The following is a 13,823-nucleotide window of genomic DNA, read 5'->3' on the forward strand; positions in this document are numbered from 1 at the left end:
ACACAAAGCTCATTACCCAGGCCTATAAATAAGGTTTTGTGGGTTTACATTTTCTCAATGCGTAGACTTAAGAAATGAACAGTGACTACATTTAAAGCTATATTAATATAGACAAAATAATCACGTGTTTATAAATGCTTATAATTAGATAACCCTGTCTATTTTCAGATTATTTCCTTGTCTGATCAAAAAAAAAAAAAAAGGAGGGGTGTTGGAGGAAGAAAGAATATTGCTAGGGCATGGATTTGTTTACTTTCTTGAACGGTAGAAGTAGGCAAAAACTGACAGAAGGTGGTGTTTTGTATATAAGAAGAAAGACGTGATCTGTAGCAGGACTACTGCTAGGCTACCTGCATTTTTACCATAAAAAAAAAAAATTCTGCACAACGCTACCTGGTTTGTACTGCTACTCCTGGTTTATACCTTTGAGGAACATATATACCATCAAACCTAGATTTTGTTTCCATATAGCTGAGTTTGTCATGTGTCGTCAACCGCATCAGAAAAGTGGTTGCAAACAGCCAAGGACCAGCACCCGCACATCTCCTTTTACAGAAAGGGCTCCAGAGGAGGGGGGGGCTCCGCGCTGCCGATGGGTGCTGGGGGGGGCCCCCAGCCCTCAGGGGTCCCGGCTCGGCACTAGAGGGGACTGGTGGAGAAGAGCAAACAAGGAAACCCTTCGCTTCTCCTTCGCCCTGCCGAAACCTAAACGCCAGGACAGCATGTCAGTCAGCAGCACTTTTAGGAAGCGGGGGGGTTAGGTGATTATTTTATTTTGATTTTTTTTTTCCCCCTCCCATGCTTTCTGGAATTCATTTTATCTGCGATTAAAACAATAAAATACTTAATTCCCTTTAAAAACAGCATTCCCCTGAATGGGAATGACTGCACTGAATGTGCATTTTCCTAAGTGTACTTCTGTTCTCTTCAGGTCCTGACTTATTCATAAGCACGGCAGAAGCACCTGTATTTATTTCCTTTTTTTAAAACTAGAGAAAACTATAACCTAACATTTTGTCCATCATATTTCAAACCAGGAAACCAATTTTTTTTTCTGTAAAAGGGCTTGTGCATCCTGTGTTCACACGGCTGTTTGCTGAGGGCCGCAGTCTTTGGGCATTGAAGGGTTGTGTTATTGTTCGATACTACAAAAATACCACTACAGAATTGTTTAAAAAAGAGGAGATGGATTTACTATAGATTTGACACCTAAAAAAAGGAGACCACGAAATCCATCAGTGGGAATAGCTAACTGCAACATTTTCAGTGTTAAAACTAGAAATTCTTTGATACGTTTGCATGTTGTACATTAATTGGTGGAGGTAAAACTGAACTGACCTACATACACGTTGTTTCTGCTTCCACATTTAAATCGTGGAATTGCTGCTGTGAAGAAGTTGTGGAGGGAGACCAATCTTCCACAACGAAGAATAACAATTTAGCCCCAAAATACCACTGATGAACTAGTCTTCTCTTTTTAGAATACACAACAGTACAAAAATATTGTGATGGATTATGTTAAGACTATATAAAGAATACAAAAATGCAAAGGAAAACAAAATAAAGTATAATAATGGGCATGTATTTGTGTGTGTATGTACATACGCAAATGTTGCATTGACATGTGTTTATATATCATTTCAGTTTACTTTTGATGTTAAAACAGGCTGTTTCATAAATGTTTGCAAGCAAAAAGAAAAATGTAAAGAAAATGTTAATTTCTTGGAGGAAAGGTTTGTTACCTAGGTTGACCGTTAGTTTAACTCGTCCTGCATCCAACTCTAAGCGAAGGGTATCTGCAGATTCCCTAGAAGTTGTTGCCATTAAAATGCCGTAAGCTCGCTGAGACCTGAACCGTAAAGAAACATCTTCGGCCTCTGTATGCATCACAACAGGGAGCTGTATTTTCATAAACATACTTCCATCATAGCTTAAAATTGTTGCCTCTGAAAATATAAAGAAGAAAAATGGTTATTAAAGAGTTATATTGTATTTACAGAAACTGCTCAAAGAGAAGATGATAAATGTATATTCACTCCGTATGACAGAAATATCGCATGTTACGTATCAGTATTATTACTGGGAAACATAAGCAACATTAGGTTTGGGTTTTTTGTTAGGTTTGGTTTTTTTTTTTTTTTTTTTATTTTTATTTTTTTTTAAGTGGCATATTTTGGTGCTTTTTAAAGAAACTAAATTGCTCTTTAATGAAGTAGCTATTCATGTATGCATCTTCAAGCAGGTAGGTAAAATCACATGTAAAGAAATCCTTGCAAGACTACGCCTGTACTACTCAAAACAGGTCAAAGACAGTAAAAGATATTCAGGTAGATGTCACAGCCTATTAAAGGGTCATGTCTGACTATCATGCACCTAGATAATGACCTTAGGATACTTCACGTATAAACCTATCAGTGCTGCTACTACCACAGTTACAATTATCATCCAGTTAGCAAAAAAGCCACCTGAAACAGGTAAATATCCCCAGCATGGTTTGGACGGAGCGCAGATTGTTTCGTGACCACAATGACCGCGGTATGATAGAATCAAAAACGCGCGTACGAACATTATGACAGCCTCAACAAAGGATTGAGACTGGACTTGGCATATTGAGGGTAAGATCTTAAAACCCCTGAGACAAGCAAGTAACTGTCACTTTCAGACATTACAGGAAACCCTCCCAGCAAAAGACTCTGGCACAGAGCGGTCACAGTTGGTTAGACCCCAGAGCAACCAGCCGCAAGTCTTCTTTTCCCAGCCGCCAGGCTGGTAACGAGAAAGGTAGCAGAAAAAGTGAATTTCTGCTCACAGGGAGGGCCAGCAGTTCCTAGAAAGCAAAGGACGCATCTGTTTCTGAAACGTATCAGGAAGTCTTTTTTTTTTTTTTTTTTGCAGGACGATCAAACATTGCGGCCAGGTCACCACCACAGCCTTCGCAAAGGGCTCTCGGATTCATCGACAGTGGCACATCGCAGTGGAAGCGGCAGTGAATGAGCAACATCTTTTACCCCAAGCCAACAGTCAGTGGGCAGACCCCCAGGAATTTCAGCAGGCTCCCCAGTAACACCCAAAACCAACTGCATAAGTAAACCCACTACCTGGATGGCAAAATATAGTATCTGAATGTGCCCCATTTTATGCACATCTACTTGTTTACCTACCGCTAATTCACTAGAGATTTTCTAACTTCTTCCATGTGTCTCCAACAGTCTTTAACCCACCCCAAAACTCTCAATCTTAGAAATTGAAGTGGTAGATGATGAGGTCTAAACAGGATGCTACAGAATCTTTCTTAGAAAGAGATACAATCCTGAGGGCTCCTAAACTCACTGAAAAAAAATACCAGTTACCTGCCCAGTAACAGGCCAAACGAGCGACAAGCAGAAAGAGACGACAGCAGAGAGCACCTACAGGAACCTGCTCCATGCTTCAATTTGCTGCAGTACAGTAGAGACACTTGTCTACAGCAAAGGTGTATTGTGGTCCCACACGCAATCATATTTTCAAGGACCGATACTACCGATACTATGTTTGATCAGTATCGTAACTAAAACTGTTAGAATATTTTTTTAAGCATCAATATTCATGACAGTTTGTCAAAACCATTTCCATTGTGTATCTTGTATACTGTTAAAGACACATAAGCTCTTCAAGACTTCCAGCCTACACGGTCCACGGAAGGACAAAATGTTCCACTGATTCTGTGAGCATATTGGAGGCAAAAGTGATGGATGGTATGTTCATTAATAATTCCAGACTTCCCCAATACAAATTTGAAGAAAACAGTTTGACGGTGGAAAAAAAGGGATTAGTAATACTAAAAATGGTGTGGAAGTCATTAGATATAACAGGTGAGAACAACACATTTATAGGTTGGACGATTTCTAACTATGCAAGTAATAATGATTTATATATATATTATACATTCTCAACCTAAATTTTTTCTGTGAAGCTGATTAAATACTTAATTCTCATCAGCCTGATAAGAGATTTGAAGTCAAAGAGTTTTCAGTGGCGGGTGATTTGTTTTTTGATTGTTTGGTTTTGTTGGGTTTTGGGAGTTGGTGTTGTGGTTTTTTGGGGGGGTTGGGGGTGGGGTGGGTAGCAGGGGATTACAATTCATTCCTGCCTAGTCTGTGCAAAAAGCTCCCAAGTTCTTTATGAAGGTAAACACAATTTAGGTAATTAAAGAAGTCCGGCATAAAAGTTTAAGTCACATGTTAATGTAGGAGAAAATAAAAGGTATTTCATATCATCTATTAAAAAAGACATATTAAAAGTATTCAGGGTTTTCATAAACTGAGCAAAATCAGATGTTATAGGATGAACATCATTCAACAACCGTAGAGGTCTGTTGCTAATAAATTAACTTATGATAATGTAAAAGAAAGTTGTCAGAATCAGCACTAGTACTGTTTGCTGGCTTTCCTATAATTATTCAGTCTTTTAGAAAATAACAGAAAAAGAAGAGAAAGAACTGTCTTAATTTAATCAGAGATGACCTGTGAGTATTTAACATCATGGTGAACAGACCCGATGTGATTAGATACTCAATCCTCCTAAACCATACTGTGCCAGTTATTTTGGAAACAGATGTTCCAAGAACAGACCAAGGAGACTGAACAGAAGATCAAATGACTTAAAAGCTCTGGGGCAATGAGAAAACCCCCTCATGTCAACTAGCTCCTTTCAGTATGAGGAGCTCCAAGCCACAGGCTAACTACAAAGTTATCACAGAGGGGAAAAAACCCCAAAAACAAACAAACCCTGAAAAAAACCAAAACACAAACAAACAAAAAACCAACCAACAACAACACCACCCAAACCACAAAACTGGCAGGAAGCAGGGATGATTTGATCAAAGAAGATTTAGCACTGTCCTGAGACCTGTAACCCAAGATCAGAGGCACTACATATTCCTAAAATAAAAAATACAACTACGTTCACTTTACTCCCTTGAAGTGAGTCTGCTGGTACAGGTGTTGTTAGGAAACCCTTTTGTTGTTAAACCATTATTAAATGAGTGCTACATTAAGAAGGTTGAATAATATTTTGTCAATGTTGTGTCCCTGTCCGAGGACGGCAAGCTGGATTTTGCCATGTGAATCATCCATTCAACTCCACATCTCTTCCACTTGACTCGGCGCTGCTCTCAGCTCTGTAAATGTCTATGTGCTGTTGGTCTTGGCTGGACAGAAGGCATCTAGTAGCACATGTACTAGACCTTTGATAGCACAAGGAGTTCCCTCTTCCCTTCCTACTGTCTGTCTTGTAATTCTTTGTGGCAATGCCTTATTACCCTGTCATTCTGCTTGGTGGCATACATTAACAGAGAACTTTGTTTTCCAGACAGGAGGAAAAACCAGTTTTCAAGATGAAATAAGAAGGTGTTGCTGTGACTTTCTTAGACCTAGAGATTGTTTCAGTTGTTTAATGGAGTTGTTTCCATCCTGCCGTTACTTCAGCTGTCCAGAATGGATTGTTAATTTGCCAGGCCTGGTCAGTAAGATGGTAATCTGAACAAGGAGAGGCAGTGGGGCTTACACCAGTTATGCAACCCTCGAAAGAGCATTCTGGATAAAAGCATATATTCATTTTTGCCCCTAACTTTTGCTTTTTTTGCTTTGGACCAACTAGTTCCAAAGGGGTATGTGTCTCATCCATCTTTGAGATCTACACTGCTAACTGTTATCACATAAGTGTTGGCAGAATGTCTTTTTTCTCTTGTTCAGCTTCTTAATTATTAGATTAAATGCTAACAGACCATAAGCTTAGCTCAGAATGTGCTATTCATTAAAAGAATCAGAGTCTCCATGGCAGGGAATGATAACTTTACTACCACTTCAGTGTTGGAAGCATAGTATTGAAAAGAAAAATAGCAGAAAACCGTTATAAAACATTACTGACAATTTTTTTGTGGCAGCAAAGAAGCGCATGCAGTAGAGTTATTAACAAGAAATAAACACGAAGATATAATTCAGAGATTGATAAAAAAATATTTTCTACATTCTGTCTTCAATATTTTTTATAAACCTGACAATTAAAACCTCTTGCTGCTTCTGTGCTAAAAAACAACCTAACAAAACACCCAAACGAACCAGAAAAAACAAAAAAAAAACCACTGAAGGCTTCAGCTCCCCTCTCCATTTTTTTTTTCTTCAGTTTGTTTCTGATTAAAGTCTCCAGGGCTGGATACTCTTCCTTCCCATATATATATATACACACACACACACACACATATATATATACACACACTACCTCAATCAGCTCTGTGCCTATCACCAAGGATGCACAGAGTAGTACCGATACGAGAGGAAATTCAGGACCTTAATTTTCACTTGGGCTGGAATTACCTAAACTGCTGAAGAGACTGAGGCACCTACTCTTCCAGAAACTTTCCTACACCTGTTTCTACCCTCAGAAACACTCAGGCAGATATTTACGGGTAGAAACTGATTTTTTTCAAATAGATGCTATTCTTCAATTCACAGCTTATTTAAATTAAAGTGAAAGAAGTATGGATGAAGCATTTGAATTTCAGTGTTCTTCCTCATAAGTTTTGCAGTCAAGTTTGCATTGGTTTTAACATGATGTTTGGTAAGTACAGATGCTTACTGCATGCATTTTAATAAATAAAACAGGATCTTGTTTCCCCCGGACTCCTTGCGGTGCCTCTAAAGTCCCAAAGACAGAATTACTGATTTTTTCCTGCTTTTTCAGTTTCAAAGTGTCAGCAATAATATGGGGACTGTGTTGCAGCCCAGAGAGCCATTTTTAAAGCATAAAGTCACCCTCTGTGTCTGCTGTCTCTGAAATTACACAAAAAACTTTGCCCAGAAAGTTACAGACGATGCAGTCGAGAGCCACGCCAGGAATTACGGGAACAACCTGGATCATCAGTCATCAAGGATTCAGGTTTGTTCTCTGACTCTGTTTGATTTACCAGTATAAGCAGAGGAACAAGATCCTGCCCTGAAAACACTCCCTGATATATATGATTTTACTCCTATAAATTGTGTGAGTATGGAAGTACATTGATGGCTACCGATACAAATTCAAACTTTTAGGTGTTGTTTTATCCATAGGCAGATACTCAGCTAAGCACCGTTTGCGTTTTCTGTGGCAGCTACACCTCAGTCCATCTGGGCCCAAAACTGCAGCCTCGGTGAATCACGAGGAACCTTTCCGTCAAGCTGATGGAAACAATTCTTGATATGCAATTAGTTACTAGATTATATGTGAAGAAAAGTTGAAATGATACCTCCCAATTTCTACACCGGTATTATTTCAGGACTGAGGTCCTAAGCCACATTGTAAAGGTACTAGAACTCGAACATCAATTAGTTAGCTTAAGTCAGAGATGGAATTACTATAATTTTGTGAACACATAATTCCTCATACCGTCTATCATCATATCACCTGTATTTTCCTTTTTTTTAAATTTTAAAGCATCCAGAGATAACGCAAGGAGTGAAAGCTATATTTCTTTATTTAATGTATCTGTGTGTATGCAGGTATGTGTGCATGCACAGTGTGGACATCTACACACGCATACTCTAATTTAAATATATTTTCTCCTCAGAAATGTCACTTTGATAAATCTTTCTTTGCATGCCTACTTTTTCTTATCACTTTTTGATGAATTTACTCTTGTGCATTGTTTCTAGCCATCCAGTCAAAAAGATACACCTGCAAAAGGCTGCGCTGAGAGGCAGTCGCATGTTGTGATCAACAATCAAAGTAAGATAGGAAGCCAAATTATATTGCTATGACATCTGTCCATCCATCTGCTGTAGTTTCTGTAATCTACTAAAGCCAATCTACAGATTATACTGATGTTTAACCTTACTGAAAAATCAAGAATAATATCAAGAATACTTGCAACAGGATAAAAAGCACATGGATATTAAAAAAATAAATATTACTTTTAAGTGCACTGAAATTAAATAAAACTAAGTTGTGTTCCATGTTTTTTTGTGCACAGATAGGCTGACCAAAATTATTTCAGATACTGTACTGTACACAGTACATTCACATATGGATGTTAGTACTCCTATTTTAGGGGAAATAGCATGAAAAAGAAATGACAGTACTAAAAAGTAGCTACATCCTTTTGTTTACTGAAGATACCTTAAGTCACTTTACTATTAAAGTTAAACATTCCAGTGGTTTAATCTCCAATATTTTATTCTAATGCTTTCTTTTCTTTGTGAAACGGCTATTGTTTGTTGACATGAACATGTTCCTACCTTATTTAAATTAGTTTGAACAATTATCATTGTGTTTCTTATATCACCAAATACAAAAGTTTATCAGTTACTGCACACGGGTAGTAGTTATAACAACTTTGTGTGGTAGGATGCCAACGCATTGCTTTCAGAATCCCCAAAGCTACAATCTTCTTAATGCGTGACCATTCGGGATACGAATATTACTGGAAAGAGATCTCTTTTCAGTGTAGTTTCCTCTGGAGAGGGAAACCCAGGAGCAGGAAACGATCCCATACTGTCTGAACTGCGACATCTATTTCTGTTGGACAAGAACCAAATACCAGTGTAGAGAAGCCAACACCACCACCATAGTACCATCATCCCATGAGGGGAATGCACTGGGAAAATCAAGCTCTGTATTGGAAGACAGTTGAAAATAAAGTAAGGGAAATCAAAAAGACAAAGCTTTCTGTACAAAATATTACCACCTATCAAATATATTTATAAGAAATTGCTGTGATGAAGCCTGCTTTTAAGTTCTTTGCAGATCTGCATATGTTTTTCTCTCTAACGCACATGTTTCCTAGCTCTCAAGCTGAAAAATGCAAATCCTATTTTTACTTCTGCCATATGTAATAGCAGAATTTTGCCACAGGGTGGTACACCAGACATGTTTAACTGAAGGCTTTTGTAATGCATCAGACAGCTCGGGTATGCCCTCTGCCAGCTTCGCTCCACCAGTAACAGAGCAATCTGGACATCTCAGAATGACTGGCCATGAGCCAAAGGCATATATATTCAAATAACAAGACAGAAAAACAGAAGAAACTGAGCAACTACTTGCAAACGCTAATAATATGATGGTATTAATTCTACATAAATGCACTTTTCTATTCACGTACAACCAAAAACATTCATAGGGTTTTTATTTTTAAAGAATACACTTTTGTTTTATCTTACTAACTAGAAAAATGAATCAAACTAGATGGAAAGGATTTACATTCCCAGCCAATAAACTTTCGGTTTAGATTTTGGCCTGAAGAGAAACTGTCCTGTGTCAATCATGAGACAAAAAATACAGCTTCTGGCATTGAAACATATCCTATTCCAAGGAGAATAAACACCTAAAATATTAACTAAGCTTTTAAATTATTTTCCTACTTATATTAAAATCTTTTATTAGCTTACTCTGTAATTTCAAATAAATTACAGTTTTCTTCCTATAAACTAACCTCAACATCTGTCTTCCTTGCCACTATCCACCTTTTCAATTAAACAAATGGGGTTTGTCAACTTTACAATTACCTTTTCTAGGCAAGAGGAATACTTAGTGATTTAAGATTAGTAGAAACTGTTTCCTTGGGTACTAGGATCTTTAAAAAAAAAGTTAAGTAAGAAATATAGATTCCTACACCGATTCTTTTGCTTTGACTTGTGGCTGAAGTTCTGGCCATGGATTTAAGTCATATTGTGGAACTCAAAAGTAAATTTAATTACACAGCGGCATTGAAATAAACAGGCAGAGAACAAGACCTCAGTTTGGAATGGGAATGTCATCATTTAGTAACGCAATAATAATTGAAATTACTTGCACAAAGTTTTTCAGAATGCAGCGACGTATGATGAAACACAAAAGGAGATATTTTTTAAGAGACGTTTAGCAGTACTGACTCTTTGTCATGGTCAACTAATACTTCTTCATGCATCTTCGAAAATCCCCTAAGATCTTTCCTCTAGAGTCACTTCTTTCAGTCAAGAGCAGGGCTCCATCTCACATCAAGTGAAATCAAGGACGCTTTTTCTGCCTCAAGACAGTTAATGATATTTTACCATTTTTAATCATTGTGCGGGATTCTATGAAATAGAAAAGCAGCCATCTCATGGAACCTACCTCTTTCACACGATCTGCCAAGGTACCCTGTACCAGAGCAATCACAAACATATCTGTTCCACCCATCCCTGCACACACCATTGTTTTTACAGGGGTTGCTAAGGCAAGGTTTTGCAGTTTCTCTTGAGCATGAGGGTTTTACTCCAGCTGTACTTTGAATTTCAGCCATCTGTCGAATATCTTTGCTTTGACCATCAATAAATAAATCTCTAATGCAGCCGACGTATCCATAATTGAGAAGTGCTGTCCACACCTCGGTTGGGAAGACGAGGCCTGCTTTATTTTCTGGTAAGCCTCCAAGATACAAGTCATCATCCAAGTCAAGGATTTCACTTTCCCCTGGTGCAGTATATGGTGTACGTAATGTGTTCACAGATATGGTCCCTGAAAAGAAAAGACAATAAAATGCATGATTTTCAAGATATTTCAAAGATTTTGGTACTGCTATTTTACTCATTAATCTACATGCCACATTAGCTCCTGGCAAATATCTATAAATAAAACATAGGTATTCTGTTTGTACAGCTATACAATAATAGATGCACTTCAAAATTTTAATTACAATGTACTACAAATACTGTCAGGAAGTGTAAAAACATTTATGCACAATATGCATGATCACAATATTAAAAAAAAAAAGTCAAAATCACCTTACCAATCTTGTAGGGGTAGGGGGAATGCATTTCAGAGTTATTTTCAGAAATATCCTGCTTGTGCAACAACAACAAAATCTCTTGGCTAACTGATATGTGCTTCAGAGCATTAAGGCTGAGGTTGCATTGGTAGGTTGCAACCCGGGAGGCAAATCTGTGTCTTTGGTTTGGATCCAAACACACAATATTTTAAAAGACTCTCACCACTTTCAGTGGGCTTTGGATAAGACCCTTTTTCTTTAAGTGCAGAAGGAAAATACTCTCATCAGCTGCCAGACAGGCAATCATTAAGAAGATGGGACGTACTCCTAGAGGGAAAAATCAATGCCTCTGACACTTACCTCAGAATGCGTGCATGTTACAGAGAGAGGGAGAGAAGATGTATATAGAAACTCAGGAAATCAGAAGTATAGTTTCCACTTCAATTTAAACAGTAAACAAACAAAATTAAGCCTAAAATAAAGTTCTGTTTCTACAAAGTGTCTGAACAAAGAAAATGTAATCAACTCTAAAGATTCTCTTTATCGTACTTTTTAAAAGCAATGAGGTACCCAATTTTTACAATTTGAATAGGCGGAACCCCAAATTTAGTACATGGAGCCACAGAACATACTTATGTCAACCCAATTTAATTTTATTTACTAAGTAAAATCACTTGAAGAAAGAATCTTCATGTAGATCTTCACAGAAGTGACTCCTTACCATTCTATATGGATGCAAAAGCAAGCAAAATATAAATCAAAATATTATATAGGTCACCAGACTACTATAAACGTACCAGCCACATTATGCAACACTTATCCATTGGACACACTATTAAAAGTGTATTAATGGTAACAAGACACTGAAGAATCACGTTTACCACAATGTATTTATCATATACATAAAACTAACACAATTCACTATTTCCACTGTCAGCATGACACAGATTCCAGAAGATAGCACCGATTATCCAAAACACTTCCACTGTGGTGGGAGTGGTGCATGAGAATAAAATTCAGAATTCTGAGGTGTCAGTTGAATAATCACACAGATGTAAATTGAACTTCCAGTCTTAACTGTAAGAAATAGGCATGTTAACCAAGGTCCTTTTTCATTCAAACCTCCACCTGTTTAAAACTTGTAAGACTATTATATTTTGCTAACCCTAAATATTTGTATTACCGCTCAGATTCTTGAAGCAAAACTTGGCACTCATATGGAAGACTTGCTATAGATTTGGCCTTAGGCATACAAGCATAAACATTTTGAGGTTTGATTTTATTAACCAGCTGCCTCAAACAAGGACACCTGTAAAAGACCTGTTAAACTAAGATAGCTAACGTTTCTGAGAGCATCCCAGGTATCAAGAAGGACTGTTAAAAGCAATAGATAATTCCTCCTTTAAAAAAAATAAAGATACTGTAAATATAAGTCATACTTGTGCTCAGAGTATTTCTTACTGCTATGTTGCTTGCTCCCACCTGTTGCTGTACAGGCTAGTTTAGGACCAAATGCTTTAAACCTGTGTTCAGGCAGCACTTGCACCCACACAAGTTAACCCAGCCGCAGCCTGCGACCTCAAGCTCGTGCATTTGCACAGAGCTGCTTTCTGCTGGACAAACACATTTGTGCTTTCGAGCTATTCATGATACCAGAAGACACCTAGGGCTCCATTTGTATTAAAAAAAATAATATATATATGTATAAATTGACTAAGTCTTGATGGCTTTCAATGCGCAGGAAAAGACAGGTAAATCTCAGCCAGTGTAGCTGTAGCATTAACATGGTGTTCCACATGGAAGTTTTGCAAGCACAGAAGGCTGAGATAGGTGAATGATAAAGGGAACTGTAGATCACCACTACACTCTGGTGACTGTGAATTATAGCTAGGTGATAGATTAAAGCAGGAAAATGTTCTTCTCTATGTCATAAAGGATTACCCTGGAGAGAGCTTAAGTATTATTTTGAATAGATAGCAACAGCTTCTTAAAGAAATGAACATTTCCCCCTTCCCAAGAAATGACACCGCATAAAATACTCCCTGGGAGAAGCCCTCTGAAATCTTAGTGTAATCATACCATCTAATGACTACGGGTAGAAAAACATGAGAAGCAACAACTGTTGTGTGCATCTTTTTCATGTTTTGGAAGGCCACGGAACCCCTGTTATCCAGCTGGACCATCTCCAATTTACTGCTGGACATATCCATGACACTACAACTGACTGACAGAGTGTATTACCCTTAATCAAAAAACTGTAAGTTTAGCTTTATTTAATCCTTTGTGTTGAGAGCTACACTAAGTCAAATAGCACCTGCAGAAGACTCAAAGCTTTAATAACTCACTCTGGCTCGGCTGTTATATAGGAGCTTGACGAAAATATCATACAGCACGCTGTCTAGAACAACAACTATGGCTATAATACAAACAGACTTTAGTCTAGCGAATAGCAGAAAACCCATGCCTGGGTACCAAGAGTTTCATGCTATCAGTTAACAAGTTATCCTAGTTTCTATCTGAACTTCTAACAGCATGTCCATGCAGCCATACAACCATCACTGCTGTTGGTATCCAAATTACCTTTTATGTATCTCTGATAGGTAATGCAAACTTTACTAATTGCTTTGTAAATGCAGGTGAAAAAAAAAATCCAAGAGAAATAAGGGGGAATAAAAGACTTCCAAAATACATAAAAAATTATATGTTTTTTTTTAAATATCCTAAAATAAAATGCAGAACTGAAGTTCATACAACATAAGCCTACGTAAAATAAATAATGCATCTATAAACACCTTTGGATTCCCAGTGCATCCAGAGCTGTGACACAGAGGTAGAGTGTGCTGTTTCATCTGGCTGGGTTGTTTGTTGTTGGGTTTTTTTCTTGGGGGGTGGTGGTAGCGTTCGTTTGGGGGTTGTTGGTTGTTTTGCAGGGGTTGGTGGGGTTTTGTTTTGGTTTTTAAGCCTGTCACCTTTCTTGAGGGAAAGTTTTCAAGTTCTACTGAAACCATCTCAAGTTGGAGCTCATGACAATACCAGATGCTACTACAGCGTCTGGGGATAGTAATGCACACCCCCTTTGCTGGATTTC

At 37.8% G+C, this 13,823-nt stretch overlaps 1 protein-coding gene across 23 annotated transcripts in view; it reads right to left on the minus strand.

Moving 5' to 3' along the window:
* NRXN1 (neurexin 1) overlaps positions 1-13,823 on the minus strand; it is a 720,174-nt gene that overhangs the window by 403,960 nt on the left and 302,391 nt on the right. For all 23 annotated transcript variants that reach the window (XM_049833873.1, XM_049833872.1, XM_049833882.1 and 20 more), the window contains 2 exons: positions 10,102-10,485; positions 1,743-1,946 (listed from right to left, as the gene is read on the minus strand). In XM_049833873.1, coding sequence (XP_049689830.1) covers positions 1,743-1,946; positions 10,102-10,485 — 588 coding nt within the window. The remainder of the gene's footprint in view (positions 1-1,742; positions 1,947-10,101; positions 10,486-13,823) is intronic.

The sequence above is a fragment of the Accipiter gentilis genome, chromosome 30 (genome assembly GCF_929443795.1).
Source record: "Accipiter gentilis chromosome 30, bAccGen1.1, whole genome shotgun sequence".
Lineage (NCBI taxonomy): Eukaryota > Metazoa > Chordata > Aves > Accipitriformes > Accipitridae > Astur > Astur gentilis.